The 16,630-nt window shown below is 42.7% G+C and overlaps 1 protein-coding gene across 2 annotated transcripts in view; it reads left to right on the top strand.

Annotated features, from left to right (window-relative positions):
- LOC121331709 (serine/threonine-protein kinase PAK 3) overlaps positions 1 to 16,630 on the top strand; it is a 70,321-nt gene that overhangs the window by 40,059 nt on the left and 13,632 nt on the right. For both annotated transcript variants that reach the window (XM_041396387.1, XM_041396386.1), the window contains exons 4-9: positions 4,500 to 4,653; positions 5,696 to 5,733; positions 6,967 to 7,098; positions 7,702 to 7,864; positions 12,256 to 12,319; positions 15,976 to 16,024. In XM_041396387.1, the coding sequence (XP_041252321.1) occupies positions 4,500 to 4,653; positions 5,696 to 5,733; positions 6,967 to 7,098; positions 7,702 to 7,864; positions 12,256 to 12,319; positions 15,976 to 16,024 (600 nt within the window). The remainder of the gene's footprint in view (positions 1 to 4,499; positions 4,654 to 5,695; positions 5,734 to 6,966; positions 7,099 to 7,701; positions 7,865 to 12,255; positions 12,320 to 15,975; positions 16,025 to 16,630) is intronic.

The raw sequence follows: 16,630 nt of genomic DNA, 5'->3' as shown, positions 1-16,630 counted from the left end.
TGGTAAAATAACCTCCTATTGCCAGAAACATCAGATCACAGCAGACAGGCTGTGAAGAAAGAGACTTTATTTGTTTGGCTTAGGATTTGGAGTGTTTAACTTGTGATTCAGGCTGCCTTTTTTTTTTTTTTTCCTTTTTTTTTTTTTTTTTCTCCAAGGATTGTCAGCAGAATGTCTGTGGGAAATGAAAACTAGGAAGAATGTAGGTGTATGCTTTTACCAGTCCCCCAAGCTGCTACAAGGGTTGGTTATTCAGTGTCTTTGGGAAAGCATAAAAAGCTCCCCCCCCATGTATAGTAGACAACCAGCCTTAATTGCAAAGTCCAACTGCTGTGCAGGTAACCCTTGGAAACACTCAGAAAGCTGCAGCACTGTGGAAGTCCATTCTAATTTAGTATCCTTCAAAATATGTTTATACACTGGGTGATCAGTGTTTCTAGCCTTTATGTATTAATAAAGTAGCTGTCAGCTTTTGAATATCAACAAAATGTTGGGAAAAATGAATCTCACGGAAGCTCTTTGAAGTGCAGGGGGCTTCAGAGCATTTTTTCTCTGATTACTAGTAGGGTACTGAAACCATTGTTCCTTGAAGCTGAGATGGCAGTGAGCTTACCTTTTGTTAAGCTGTGGAGGTGAGAGGGAGCATTAGCAACTCTGCTGCCACCAGTAGTGCCCCATGAACTGAGTGGTCAGACTGAGTAATCACCACTGTGGACTGTGCTGGTGCTGACTGGCTGCATACACCAAATAGGATGGGACAAATCATTTGCCTGGACAAAGGATGGCTAATTTTCAGAATTTGGGCCCTAAATGTGATTTATTCATCATTTTCTACTTTTGTTTCACAAAGACGTTTCAGAAAGCTGGAGACTTTCTGTGTCCTACAGTAGCAGTTGCAACAATAGGAGTAACAGTAGATGAAAAAAGACACATTTAATTACAGAATGTCTTCAAAGGAGTAGTGAAATTGAATTATCCTTAGTAATTAGAAAATACAGCTACATTTAAAATAAGTGGACTAGTTAATTAGGATTTTTTAAATAGATGTAATAAAATCTTACTTCAGATTTTATTCTGTGCCAAACCCTAGGCCTTGACTAAATGCATGTTTAAAAAGCCCAGATGTGGTCATTTTTGATCAGAAGCTTTGCATAAAGCTTTTTAAATTGTGTTTTCCCTGCTGTCTGTCCTGATTTTTCATTTTTTTTCCTCTTTCCCTGTAGCCACTTTATTGTTCAGGTTAATCTTCAATGCCATTGTTCTTATCTTCATGTCATATTATGTTACTTTATGCTTTTTGTTACTCTCCTTTTTGTGTTTGCATCACTTCATCTTGTCCATCTTCACCTTCCCACTTTTATTTTTCTTCCCACTGGATGTTCAGCTGCTCTTACTCCACACCTGTTCTTCCTTTCAGCCTTCTACCTTTATTTCTGTCCTCTGTTTGAGACTTTTTCCTTCTGACTCCAGGCAAACACAATGCGTCACACTCATTTTCTCTCATAATCTGACTGGTGGTCAGGGTCCTGGTCAGTTCGTGTCCCTGCCAGCTGGAACAGAAAGGAGAGACATCAGGCTTAACACACTTGAGTTTTAAGCACAAGCACTCACTATCTGTATTTCAGGGATCAAGGTTTGGATCATTTTGAATGTTGATATTATCTACCAGTGTTTCATCACATTCTCTAGCATCGGAGACATTTTGGGTTTTCTCACTGTCAGATGCCACCAGCGCAAAGCAAATCAATTCTACATGGCTAAATAGGTCCAGCTTTGTTGCTGTAGCACAGTTTCTTTTTAAATACCTTTCCAAACAGTGGATGTGAGATGTCTGCTGGTTTGCAATTTTGTTTGCAAAACTCGTTCCTGAAGTGTGGAAGTGCAGTGCTGCCGTCTGAGAAAGCTATAACCAATTCAAAATTAACCAAAGGGACAGGTGACTTCCCATGCACAGCTTGCCAGCACAGAGCTTAATCCTGTAGTCCTCAGTGGAGTCCAACATCAATCAAAGGAAGGGAATTCTCGCACCATTAAGAACTAGATATTGGTCCCAGCTAATCCCAGATGCAGGCACTACGTTACACAGTACATTAGGCATGTTTGATTTGTCCCAACCTGGGTAGAACCTGTGTATCAGTCATGTGGTAAGTACATCCTGCAAAGGGACTGCCACTCCCCCTACCATGTTCTGATATTCCCACTGTCTAGTGATCACTCTGTCTGCCTCTTTCAAAAGTTTGGAAGTGCCATGGGGGCATCCAATCAATGTGCAAACATACGTGGGTTTTTTGTTTTGAATTATTGCAGCTGTCATGCCAGTAGTGCCTGCTCTCCTGGTTATATGCAATGCATTGGGCCATTTTCTGACACCAAACCATCACCCCCACCTGCATCCCCTGATTGATGTTAGATGCATCCTAATGCACAGTTGCATGGGCTCCTGAGTTCTGGCTTTCAAGCTTGAGCATCAACCTGTGTTGTCCATTGTGAAAAAATATTACATCTCCATTTCACTGTGCTTGGAGCAACCATATTTGCTAAGAAATAGGGCTTTTAAAGCAGAGAATAAAATTGGTTGGAACTTGGGAGCATGTTGCTAGAGCTTTACGTTCCTTTATTTGAAAAAGGAATTGCATTTCCTGAATGAAGGACAGCGTGGTTAGCAGGTCTTTGAGGCGTGTTTTTTGTAAAGCATGCATGTTTGAAACCATTTCCTCATCCCCAGCCTAGAAGAAAATGTGGTTACCCACCAAACTTTTAAAGCTTCTAGATTATGACATAAGTAAGTGGGAAAAGTTGTGGCTATAGATCCAAAGAAGTTACACGTTCCTAATCTAATCAAGCATTTCTTTACAATTGTCTTGATTTTCAGTCTGACACACACAGATTGTTTGTGTTGTGGCAATGCACAGCCTCCCAGATTTCACAATCTGACTTTGACCATCTGCTCTCTTCACTGGTCAAATGGTGATTCACAGGGCTGGAGAACGCCCAAGCTGGGAAAAAACTTATAGAGCCGTTCAAAAATGGTCACCTGGCTTCAAAACTGGTCAAACAGCAAAGGCTCAGATCCTTCTCTTTTTTTTTTTTTTTTTTGGTTTGGTTTTAAATTGACAAGGGAAATCACATGTAATTTTTCTAGTCAATTGCCATTAATTCTCAAGAATGTATTTTTATGAGGAGACAAAAACTGTTTAAAAGCGAGAGGAGGGGGAATGATGCTTCCAAACTTTGGAACGGTTGTGATTTTTCTGTTTTCCTAAATCTGCCTTCCTGTAGCCTGTCTATCACCTGATCTATTTGGTATCTGCTTCATAACTCCCATTTTAGATGGGACTTGCCCATTCTGGCCCATTGGTTTCCTCCTCCTACCACCTTCTAAGTTTTCCCACATTCTGTTTTAACTTTCTTTTCTTTCTTTATTTACGTCCATTACAGCCAGATCTCTATGGCTCACAGATGTGCCCAGGGAAGCTCCCAGAGGTGCGTCACAGGCCCCAAATGCTTCTTTGAGATGTCATAGCACTGCAGCAGCAGGTTGATGTGTGTGCAGTAGATTTGTTGCTTGGCTTTTCCCACTTTTTTCATCAATCCTAAACTTTGGAGGCCCATGTCACACAGTGTTTTGTGGACAATTTCTGAGAAGAAGCTGTTGGAAGTGGATTGGGGTGGCATGTTTTTCCTCCTGTGAGCCCTACAATCTCCTGGTCAATGTCAGCTGTGCAGTAAAAGGGGGAATGACATGCTGGAATTATCCTGGATAACTGAAGCCAGTTCTCATCAATAGAATTTCAGTGTAGAGCTGGGGCTTTTAGTGATTGGATCGATTTTCAAATTCCACCTCACCCATAAGATGTCCAAGAATTCATCCAGAGCTTTGGATGAACTCTCAGCCTGTTTTATGAATCCCTGGTTTCTGTACGTTTGCAGTAGAGAATCTAGAGACATCCTTTGCAGCTGTGGTATACCTCAGGGTCATGATTTTGAGAGCTGAAAGGCAGATTCTTTACCCTGCAGTGTTCCCTGGTATACTGAAAATTAGCTGTATCAGGGTGGGTTTATCTTTGAATCAGACAGCAGTGGTCATTTCAGCAAAATGTGTTTGCATTCCTAAGCATGAAAATTCCGGTGTAAAGCTCCTAAAAAACACTGTGTTGTGCACCAACAGAGAATAGTCTTGTTATGTCTGCCCTGAATTACCAGGCAAACAAGCTTAAGCCTTAAATCATTATTCCATGGAAGAGCAGAGTTGATTTCCAGAGAAGTTTCATCCCCTTTTTTTCCTCTCACAGTCATTACTTTATTTTTATAAAGTTGGGTCCTGGTTTTAGCTAGATTTTTGATAGAGAAGAAAATGATTGCATCTAATTTTAATTGTAAGGTGTCAATCAAAATTTCTGCAAGTAATCTTACAGCAAGCATGGGATCTTGGTAAAGATCTGTGAGGCTGCAGATTTTAAATACTCTAAACCCACTTTGTTTCCACTCGATGTCTACAGGGCATTCCAGAACAGTGGGCCAGGCTACTACAGACCTCCAACATAACAAAACTGGAGCAGAAGAAGAACCCACAGGCTGTTCTAGATGTTCTCAAATTTTATGATTCGAAAGAAACGGTTAACAACCAGAAATACATGAGCTTTACGTCAGGAGGTAAGTTGATGTCTCCCAACAGGGGAGGTCAGACTCCAAAATGAGTCAGAGGAAAGTTCAGGATTCAGGTTGTCAGGAGGCAGCCTGAGCCAATTCTACATTGTGGAATACTCCAGAAATTAAATCCATTTCTCCTTCCACCCCCCCCACCCCCCAAAATGTCATTAAATGGTGGCCTTGCTTTGTTGCAGATTTTTAGAACTAACCAAGATTTTGAAACAAAAGTGCCATTAAGATAGCATTAGTTTAGTAGAGTGCCTGTCGACAGATTCAGCTGAAAAAGGGGGTGTCAGTAGCCTACAGGGTGCAGACAGCATTTGGAGTGTCACCTGCTGGGGTTCCATTTCCTGCACAGGATGGTCTGTGGCAGTGGAGTCTGTCATTTCCTCAGTTTGAAGGTTCAACCAAGACAACTTCCAAAATGCAGAAGCTTCTTAGAAGTCTTTCTAAAACCTGTGCACTTATTTCCAGAATTGAGAGAAAACATCTTTTTTTTTCCAAATTCCATAATTAAAGGATTTGACTAATTTGATGCTTACTGTGTGCTAAAATAACAATTCCCTTTGTGATGAAATGCAGACTTAATAACACTACATGTGTGCTCCTGAACCCAGGAACTGTACTCATGCTTTGTCAGAATAGAGCTGCCCTGGCTAAGGGGGGTTTTGAGGAAGCTTTTCTCTGGAAATGTTGTCAGCAAGCTAATGAGAATGAATGCATGCAATTAATTGGAAAAAAAAAACCCCAAAAACAGTATGAAAAGGAGAAAAGCTGCTTCCTGGGTGGAACAGAAGCATTGACAGTTAAAGAACAATTTGCATTTTCTTCACCAGATTTCTATTTACTTTATTTACTGGCAAACAGGCCAAAAAATAGACACAGTCTGGAATTTTGTCCTGTTCTCTTCCTTGCTGTTGCTCCTGAAGGGATGGCGTGGAAGAAAAACGATCTGTATTTGGGTTGACTTGTTCTGGGGGGTTCCCCAAAACAGGCAGGGATTTTTTCCAACAGCATCTCATTCATTATCCTTTGCTCATTGCAGATAAAAGCGCCCATGGATACATAGAAGCCCATCCCTCGGTGAGTGGAAAAGTAACCTTTGATATTCTTAATGTTTAAGAATTGTGGAGCAAGCCATGAGCTTTGCCTTGCTGATTTATGATTTTCCATTTGAGTTCTTTTTAAATAGGTGAAAGTCTGGTTTAGCAGACAGAAGGCTGCTGGCTGGTTTAGCCATGGTGTGTATCATTCACAACAATATGCAGCAGCACCTAATGAGTCCATTTTAATTTAGTTTTAAAAATTTAGAATGCCATTTCTGTCGAGTTTCATGATTTCTCCTTAGTACAGCTGGATGTATAACTGAATATGAATAAGGTTATGATTGATATGTAACTCACTAGAACCATTGTAAGAAAGTTTTAAATAACCATCCACTCTAATTAATGCTGGATTGCAATAGCAATCCCAGAGATGTGGGAGTGACATACACATTAATACTGACCAAATTTATTAGGGTTATTGTTAGTGAATTAAATAGCAAGTGACTGAATGGGAATTTGGCTTTTATTTTAAAGTGTTAAGCAGCTTCATGTGAGGTTTGTGATTACACAGCCAACTGTGTATAATGAAATTAAAATCATCTTTGAATATTCACACTTCAGATTTTCAGTCAATGTCACTTTCCTTATCTTTAATAAAACACACTTCTCAGAGGAAGTGTGGTGTTCACTAGAGCAGAGGAAGCCTTCCCAGTAGCTTTTCCAGTGGATATGGCCACCTTGGCAGATGCTGTAGTGTTTTCGTCTAGCAGACAGAGGCAGTAGTGAGACAGTCAGCATGACAGCTTTCCAAAATTACTGATTCAGGTCTCCCTCTTTGCTGTGGGCTTCTCCTACTGGTATTTCTACTGGACCAAAGGGATGGCATTTTAAAGAGAGTGACAGTCAGATGTGAATATGTTGAGTGGTGCCTTTGATTTGCATCAGTTCTCCAAGTAGCCTGGTGTAGCCACCTTTAAAGCAATTGGTAAAAACTTCAGAAGGTGCATTTTCTTTTTTTTTTGTTTCACCAGCAAATTTGGGATGATTTGATATAACCCCCTGCCTCTGACCAGCTAGCTGGGAGTGGTGGAATTCAATGCATCTATACCTTTAAGTGTTGTGCTGAGTTTAACTTAGAACTTAGGCCCCTAGGAGAGTGTGCATGTCTGGATTGGCCTCTGATGTCTAGGCAGACTGAGGGTGTAGGTAGCTGTCAAAGCTTCAAAGTGCCACGATAGCGACTGTCACTCACAGTACTGTCTGTCCACAGAGCACAAAAACAGCATCAGAACCTCCTCTGGCCCCCTCTGTGTCTGAAGAAGAGGATGAAGATGATGAAGAGGAGGAAGATGACAATGAACCTCCGCCTGTTATTGCCCCACGGCCTGAACACACAAAATCAGTAAGTGCCAGCTTTGGTTAGGTCAGTGTTTGGTGCAGTGCAGAGCTGCAAGTTTATGATCAGACCGTGCTGAAGGGGCTCAAGGTGCTTTGGTGGAAGTCCTGTCATGACACAGAGCTTCACTCCAGCCACTGACACTGGGAAAATTTGGTTTGAACTTTTACATTCACGTGTTAGTTTCCTGGGATTCTGGTGAGGGCCATGGCTTTCTTCTGTCAGGTAAGAGGTACCGTCGTGTCCTTTAATGCTACAGGTGTGAAAGTGAGCCACTTTGTCCAGCTGTGCAGGCCCCCTGTCAGCAGCAATAGCAGTCCAAAGATGCAGTTTATATCCTGGCAAGATACATAGGACACACTGTCCTCTGGAGGTACCGGCCCCTCTCCATGGACTATATCAGCAAATCCATGAAAATTGAACATGAAACTGGCCATGAACTTGTAACCTTTCATTTTTGCTTGTTCAGTTTGAGAAGTGGACAGCAAAACCAGTTTTAGAGTCCTGGATGTGGCTGACACGATCTTCCTAAGGGTTTGTACTTGAAATATGATCTCAGGGGGATCTCTGCCAGCCAGCTTTCTGACACAAAATAATTTCTTGTCACAGATCTACACACGCTCTGTTATTGAACCTGCCGCTGCACCAGCACCAGCTAAAGAAGCCACCACTCCCCAGCCTGAAAACTCAAACACAAACACCCTGTACAGAAACACAGACCGGCAGCGAAAAAAATCCAAGATGACAGATGAGGAGATCCTAGAGAAACTGAGTATGTATTGAGTATTTGGAGTCTGCTAGAGCAGTGTATTTCCTGCATGTGTCAGCATTAGCTGTACCAAATGTTTCTCACGGTTGAGTGTCACAGAGTCATTTACAACTCCCTACAGAAACTGTTGTGCTTCAAGGCAGCAAGAGAACACTTGGGGTGTTCCTGCTGCCTCTGAGGGCAGCTGGGGCTGGGTTGGGCTTGCCTGAGCTTCCTTCTGTGCTTAAGGCAAGAGCAGAGATTGTTTCTGGTTGAGCAAAAGGCTGTGACCCAGTGAATGACGTAGGGAACTCCTGTGTATTAATGGCCAAATGAAACAGAATGTTTGGGTTCCTAAATTCTCTCTAGACTCATAACTTCTCATGGTTCACTGGAGTCAAAATACTTTCCAAAATCTTTTGGGTTTTTGTGTGTGGGACGTTTTTTATTGGTAAGGGTTTTTTTACCAGTAGACAACTGCAGCACTAAGCTGGTTCCTTCAGCCTCAGTGAGCTCTCCTTAAGACACATCTTCCAGGTATTCTCTTGCTGTCCTTTCCATAACTGTTATTGCTTCTCCTACTTCTGCAGTTAGTTTTTAAGAATTTTACAGCTTTGTCAGTGAGCTCTCTTTTGGAAGGAGCATCTGCTATATATTCCTCAGACAACAAGGCACTTTCTCATGGCTAATTCCTAGCCAGTTAATGCTATTAGAATCCTGACTGTTGGCTCCAACCCCTGTGCACATCATACTCTACTGAAGCACAACGAGCCCTTCCTGATTCTGCAGTGCAACCAATTTAATTTGCTTCTTGCATGTGATAGTTGCCAGTGCAGTGTTCTCAGATTAAATGGTTGGGTTCAGATCAGAGCCCAGGTTATTCTGTGTACCATTAATTGTTAGTAAAAAAAGCAGATTGATCTACACCTCCTTCTGTCAGATCACAAAGGCAATAATGTGTCTTTAATGGAGGCAACTGCTTGTAACAGAGTGCTGTGTGGCTGTGGCTTTTTCGCAGTGGTTGCCACTGCTCAGCCTTCTTGTCATACTTGCCCTGCCACCGATGGCTGCTGTGAATGCACAGGCTGAAGCCTTCCTTAGCTGTGAGATTTCAGCTGCTTGTGTGTAGTTTCCTGCATCCTTACCAGGTTGACATGAATCTCAGTGACATTAGGGAGTATCCAAGGGATAAATTCAATAGCTTTAGCTGAGGGCACAGTGAAATAAATTCAAGAGCAGGTGGTTACCTGCAGGTATGTCAGCTTATAGAGAGCAATTCTGCTTCTTTAACTGATGCTGAATGTTTGAGGCAGGCTTCCCCCACGAGATCTACAGGTACATCTGCATCCATGAGCTCAAGTATGTCTATCATTTATTCAAGCTGCTGTATATGCCAGCTTGGGACTGAGCCCTGGAGTTTGGAGAGTTGTATCTTTGAAATGTTACATGCTTTCATGCTTTTTCTTTCTTAACAATTTGCTACCAAGTGAGCAAGGTCTGAATGTCTGCCTTGGGCAAATTGTGATGTGGGCAGTGAAAATATTTTTGTGCTTTCATGAAGCTATCTGAAAACAGACATGATGCTTTTTTATTACAGTCTTGAACTAATTATATTTAAGCAGTGTGGTGCTTGTTCTTTTTTAACTCGCATGACTGCTCCACCTTGCCTACTTCCCTCACAACTCTTTCTATGCTACTTTTAGGAAGATGTCCCCTGCCCTCTTTTATCTAAAATTGCTTTCAAAATTATTTTCTGCTTGAAATGGCTTGAGTTCTTTTAGAGCTTTTAGAGTTTTATTAGTGAGTAAAGACTGTAATATTGAGATAAGATCAAATAAAATTCTGTCTATAATGAAATCATGACTATGTTCCTCTGATAACTGTAAAACAGAGCTGGCCCAATTCAGCTTTCTTATCCACTTAATTTAGAACTTGATAAAGGAAAGTGCTTAAAGACATCAAAATAGCTGATAGGTTTATCTTTTGTCCAGAGCAGGAAGTGCTTGTCTGAGTAGGAGCTGTGTACCTGTCATTTTGTTGATTTTAATGCTGTAATGTTTGATGTACATTGGCTTAAGTACAGGGAGCCAGCCACAAACAGCTGCCTTGGAAAAGCAGCTACTCAAGTCTTGAGGAAAAACTCTGGAAATATGAACTTCAAAATTAGTGGCAAATTTGGAAAATAATTTTTAAAAATCTTTCTTCTTCAATCCTTCTCTGTATTTTCTGAAGTGAATGAACTTCCGTGAACTTCTGATAGCTGTTCTAGTAGATACACCATTTCATTAACTTGCTGAATGAAAATAGCACCTAGCCAGGTACTGGCAGCACAGTGTTTTTCCTGTTATTCTGCCCAGTGCAGAATTAGAGCAGTATTTGATTTACTGCTGCAGAACTTATGGGGTTGTGAGCCACAGGGTGTGAGACAGTCCCATGGGGCCCAGTCTGGCCCCATCACCCATTGAGGACTTGAGGCCACTGACAGCTGAAGTTAAACCTTGCCCTGCTTGACACCTTCTTGCCCATTTGGAGACGCTAGGAATCTGATGGGAAGGAAAAAAAGCAGTAATTAGGATATTTTGTGTCTAATGAAAGAGCCAAAATCTGATAGACTCAAACAAATTGTAAGACTTAATTAAATAAACAGTACTGGTTTTTCTGGTCTGGTAGTTTCCTTGACAGAATGCAAACAATGAAGTCTAAGGTGGTGGTTCAGTGCAAATGTCTTCTAAGGACTTACCTTGGAATGTACATCACAGAAATAGTTTAAGAAGATGAGTTCAGAAGGAAAGATATCAGTGATCTGCAGCGTATTTCCTTTGACTGATCTGGCTGTATCCCTGTATTACAAATACAAACACATATTTGTTTACCTGTGCATCCAAAACAAAACTAGATGATGCACCGTTCCCTCTTAGTAGTCACAAACTCCTCTTCCCCCTGTCCAAGCCATTTGTGTAGAACAGAGAGGTCTTTAGCATCCAAATGGGCATCTGACTGGATGCCTAGCCAGGAATCCTGCCTGCCAGCACAGCGAGAAGACAGGGCATCAGCACCATCTGGTACACTCCCTGCTAAAGGAATTTTGCAGCCCTTGGCAAGAGTGTTAATGGGAGCTGCAGGAGAAGAGGTTTCCTTTGCCCCACATGCTCACTCCCCTTGCCTGGTGCTCTGGGAATGCCAGCCAGGGCTGATGGCAGGGTGAGCCTGCCTACTGGCTGGGATGCCCACACAGTCTCAAGTGCCCTGAAGTGGTCATGCCCTGCTGTGCCAATCTGCAGGAGTCAGGTGGACTGGAGTGTTGGGAGCCCAAGCTGAGGAACCTTCAGAACCTGGTTAACTTTTCATAGTTTCATCTTGCTGAAACACGTGGCATAAAACAAAGCTCATTCTGCTTCTCTAGAGCAGGTCTTCACTACAAAATTACTCTTCAGTAGAGAGGAGCATGACTAGAGGACTCTGGGACTCCCTTCTAGCTGACTAGAAGGAGGGATAGGAGATGAGAAGGTATAAACCTCATGATCACACTGTGGAGCTTGACCATCCCACTGCTGCAGCATGGAGCTTCCGGGAGGCAGCAGCCCCTTGTTTGGTCTGTCTTCTGCATCATATCAGCTGGGCTCAGGATCAGCATCCCTTTGGGCAGCTGTCTGTGTCACACCAGTGCCCCAGGAGCGCTGCTGTCCTTGTTACCCATCCTGCTGTTTTAGGAGAACATGAGGACAGTGTGTGTGTGGTGGTGAGAGGGCGAGTCCAGTGTGAGTGACAGGGCTGCGTCACATTGAAAACCAGCAGTGTGGTTCTTGAAATGGTGCAGGGCAGGGCTGTCTTCAGAACTTAGCCTGGAAACCAGTGATGGGGGCCCTGGTTCTGAAACCCCATCATTCTTGATGGTGAAATGAGATGCTGTTCACTGCAAACATTAAGGCATTCTTTTGGCAAACTGCTGAAAGGTTGAGGTGATCTCCTCTCCTGGAAGCACTTGGAATACTCTTCCTGTTCCAAAAGTGGTACCTGTTCATAAAAAAGTGAACACAAGGTACATTTAATCTTCAGAAGTAGTAAACTTTTTGTTGAATCACAGTGTGTTTATTCCCAAGAAAATGAAGGCACTGTTGTTCCAGCTCTCCTTAATGTTTATAGGAGACAAACGCTTCTATTGGTGCCTCTTGATTTCTGATCTTTGTCTGTTCTGAATGTTTCTCCTTGTGTTTAGTTTCTTGTCAGGGTAACCTTAAAGGACTGTAGCAAACCAGTGTTTATGGAGGCCATCTGTGCTGTGGAGCTGTGTCTGTTGTTGCTACCCAGCTGCCCACAAATGGCTCAAAGCCCCAGACACTGGGGCTGCATGTCGGATCTGCTGGAAGGTGGAATCTCTGTTTTGAAGTGAGAATCTTGCATTTTGTTTCTTTCAGGGAGCATTGTGAGTGTGGGAGATCCTAAGAAGAAATACACTCGATTTGAAAAAATTGGCCAGGGGTAAGTCATATCCCAGTTACTTGTGCAAAGCCATGGGCCAGGTATTTTGCTGGGGGAGCATCAAGCATGAAGATAGGCAAGCTCCAAACATGTTCAGATATGATCAGGTTTAGATCCTCCTGTCTCAGTACTGATCGGAATTTATAACTGTGGTCAAAAGTAATTGAAAGACAGCTTGATGCTGACAGAATCTCATCTGCAGCAAGGAGAAGGGCCTGAAAGATCTCTTTTTCCTCAAGTGTGTGGTTCTTGTTTGCTTATTTTCTTAGGAGAAATCATTTTTGTATGTCTCAAAATAATATGACCATGCTGAAGAAAGGAGAAAAAACATTATTACCTAAAACAGTAACTTACCACCTGATAGCTCTAGCTGATGGCTCTCAGTAATGTTTATTTCAAATACTTGCTTTAAACAATAGTCAGTGGTCAGGCTTATAACCACATAGTTTAGAAATTGAAACCAGAGATGAAATAATAATCTCTTTTTTCTAGCAGGGGCTGTAAAAACCAAAAATTCAGTAACAGACACAGTGCTAATGCACTTCAGAGGAAAATATATCATCTGCCTCATGGCAGATTCCTTGTGGATCCTGTGGGTTCTAGGCATTTATTGAAAATAATCACCCAAGCCATTCTCTTTTGAAACCCAGCTTTGCTAACTGTAAATTGGATCAATTTGAAATATTTCCTATGTGAGGAGGGCAAGAACAAAAGAACTTACCTCAAAATTAGGTATCTGACTTGCATTTTAAATATGGACTGCCTTCACCATTGGCGTTTCCTTGGCAGTGTTGCTGTTCCAGGAGGACTGGCACCATCTGTGTGACACCAGGACACTGCTGTCAGTGTAGGGCAGAAGCTGTTTACTGGCATCAGGAGATATTTTTCTGCCTTTCTGTTTGTGAGGTCTGAGCTCAGAGTAACCTGTTGCTAACCTGGAATAGTTAATGTACTGCAGAAACGCATGCTCTTTCTCTGGCAGGTTTTATCTTAGATCTCTCTGATTTGGTAGGGCCCTTGTAGGAAGGTGTTTATGCTCCATTCATTGTATAAAAACCCCTTCCCAAATTCTAACTTGCTTCCTATCCGAAGCTTTGGTTCTTACTGTCATTTGTAAAATGTCAGTGGAAACTTCAAGCTGTGCCTGTCTCTTAGAAAAGCGGTGTCAGCTGAGCAAGTGAGAGCAGAATAAACATGTGTGTGAAACAGATTATTGCTGTCACTGTGAGAATGTGACCATCACCCTCACAGTCTCTTATATCCATAGTCCGAGGAGTGAGCTTGTACAAAGGTGCCTTGACAACTGGTGGACAGACAGGTGGCCGGTATGTGGCCTAAAAGGGTATCTAAATGGATTTCCTCCAGCTTTTAGTACAGCCTGAAGATTGCATAGCCTCCTTGGAGAGGAGTGTGCTGCCATAACTAGTTCATGCCTCTAATGCTGCAGGCCAACTTACTGTGATAGGAAAAGATCCTAAAGAGAAAAATCATCAGAAAGGTAATCAAACAGGATGATCAGGAGGACCCAGAGTGCTGCGTGGCTGGGGTTTGGGTGTCTGCAGCAGTGCTGAGCTGTGGCACTGCTTCAACGGGTGCTGATGAGCTCAGTTAATGCAGATGCAGTTCCTGAGCTGCCACCTCTGCAGTGAGTTGGGTACAGCTGTGCCAAAGGCAAGTGTTGGAAGTGAGCAGGTTTTTAGTAGCTGCTAATGAGAGCAAGGCAGGGAGAGGTGTGGCTGCTCAGAGAACTGCACGTAGAGAGCAGTTGCTTATGTGAGGAAAAGCAACTGGCCAGCACCTTGCATCTCATGGCTTCATACAGCTGGGAAGTTAATAAAGACTGTGATGGTTTTACAGCCACTTTGCAATGAATAGCAGTCAGCAGGCCTGTGCTGCAGAACAGGTCAGTACTGAGTACCTGTTTGTCCTCTGTTTCCTGCTGAGGACTGAAAATGTTGCTGACACCAGAGGAAACTTAGTTTTAACTAGCACTTGATAAAGAGGTTGTGTTTGCTCAAGCAGTGTTAGCTCTTGTAGCAAGACAAATTAGTGTGGAGCCATGAGCAGCCTGGTTAGTACTGCTCTGCATCACAGTGACACAGATCTAATGGTGAGTCCTGGCACTTGCCTACCTGCAGTAAAGACCAGGGGCTGCAGAACAGATTAAAAGTTACTGGTCAGAAATGAGTTACTTAGAAGTAAAAGTTTGTAATGGAGAATCGCAAAGCCTTTGCAATTAATTCACTGCTTTACTTAAATTACCTTTATCTAAACTCCTCACAAGGAGGTGGCCTGGAGTATTCCCAAAAGCATTCTACTTCCAGGAGCTGTTTTGAAATAAAGCCTGATATGACTTTACTCAGGAGAATCATCACAGTGTTAGCAATTCTGAATAAATGTTGTTGACTTCTTATGAAAACAAATTAGATTAATCTTGTCAGTTAGTCATAGGAAAATGCATTTGTCTTTACATTAAAAGAATGCATAGCATGCCCAATGAGAATATTGCTCAGTGCAGGCATAAGGTCTTTCTGTTGAATTAAACTGCTTCTGAAATATTTCAGCCTGCAGGTAAACAAACAAGCCAGGAGATCATGTGAGAAGGAGCAAACTCATTTTGGCTCTTTCAGTCACTGGGACACTTGCAGGATGCACATTCCTGCTTGTGAGAATTCCCTCCCTGCCTCACTGCTCCTCACTGTCACTCAGACATGGGCTTAAGTGATGGCAGTGTAAAGCTGTGGTTTAGCTCAGAAGGAAGGGTTTTCAAGCCCCTAGTTGCTTTGAAACCCAAAGGAACTGCCTCTGACTGGGTCCTTTTCAGCCCTTCATGTCATTGTGGGGAAGAACATCTTTGAGGCAGATGGCAAACCAAACCCCACCCTGTCTAGTCTGCAGGTGAGCACACTGTTTGTTGCTGGTGGCTCTACAACACAACCTATGTGTGTCACAGAAGCTGTACATGGACACCGTGAAAAGTCCTTCACATGTCAGGTGCTCTCAGCAGAAGCAGCTGCCTATAGTTCTTGACACACAAAGAAGCTCTCTAAGTATCCTCTGTTCTGAGTCCTCAATTTGTGTGTGAAATAATAGATGCCTTAACCTGCTCTAGCTGTGACCTTGCAAGATGGCTGGAAAATTGTTTACTTGCATGCTGGAGAAAGCTGTATTTAGATCTTTTCCTCAAATGGCTGTCATATGTTCAGAGTTCTCAGAGAGACTGTGTGACATTGCCTGAGTTTGGCAGATGGATTCAATTTAAAGGTGTGAGAAGGCCCAACTGGATTTTGTGTTACATTTCATGGAAAAAACACACAGACACACAAAGCACAAGGGGGAAAAACTAAATTCACCACAGCAAAATGGTTAAGAATTGAACATACTATTTTCCAGTTTTTGCAGACACCCTTCCCTCTCTTAGGTTTTGAATTAAAATAATGTGACGTGTACACTGGACATCTGTACCAGCCCTTCTTCCTCATGTTGGACCTCAGTTTTCTCTGCATGGCAGAGGGCTGGTGGGCTGCCATGCTGTTGGCTGAGGAGTGGGTGAACCCTTATAAACACTTCAGTCAGCAGAGCTCTCCTGTCTGGGCTGGCTTTCACTTCCAGGGACTAAAGTGTTTCTCAGTTTCTCCTGCTGTTTTTCTTTCTAGGGCTTCAGGAACTGTTTATACAGCGATTGACATTGCCACAGGACAAGAGGTAAGTGTCAAAAATCCCAGCAGATTCTGCAGCTGTTCAGTGCTTTCCCCTCTGCTGTGAGCTGTGGCTGGAGCTTTGGGTGCCCAGTAGAGCTTTCCTGCAAAGGCTGTTCTCCTGAAGCATGGACAAATGTCAACTGGCAAAATCCATCATCTGCTGTCTTCAGCTTTTCAGTGAAAGGTCTTTAAGGGCAGTGTGGTTCTGTGTCTCAGTAACTGAGCACTTGCTGTGGCCATATGCTTTCCAGCAGCACTGGATCTGGGGTTTTCATAAATGCCTGAAAAGGATTCCTAGAATCAATAAGAGCCTTGGAACTCTCTGGAGTACCAGCTTGGCTGCATGCTTCACCCATCGTTTTTAAGTCCCAATTTTAGGAGACTAATTTTTTTACTTGCTCTGTCTTCAGAACAGGTTGGTGCTCTCCACAGTACTGTTGATCCCACCCTGGTACCATGTTACATTATCCCTGAATGTTTTTTTTTTTTTTTAATGGAGAGAAATATGCTAAGAAATCCCAACAGGCTTTTGTGCCGACATAAAGTAGATACTTTTTATTGCCAGTATAAGTGTATTGGTTTAGAAATTGTTCTGTCTCTGTTCCCCACT

This window comes from Onychostruthus taczanowskii, unplaced genomic scaffold, assembly GCF_017590055.1.
Source record: "Onychostruthus taczanowskii isolate IOZ18803 unplaced genomic scaffold, ASM1759005v1 scaffold13, whole genome shotgun sequence".
NCBI lineage: Eukaryota > Metazoa > Chordata > Aves > Passeriformes > Passeridae > Onychostruthus > Onychostruthus taczanowskii.
The sequence above is the reverse complement of the archived record's forward strand: the minus strand, read 5'-3'. Positions and strand labels throughout refer to the sequence as shown.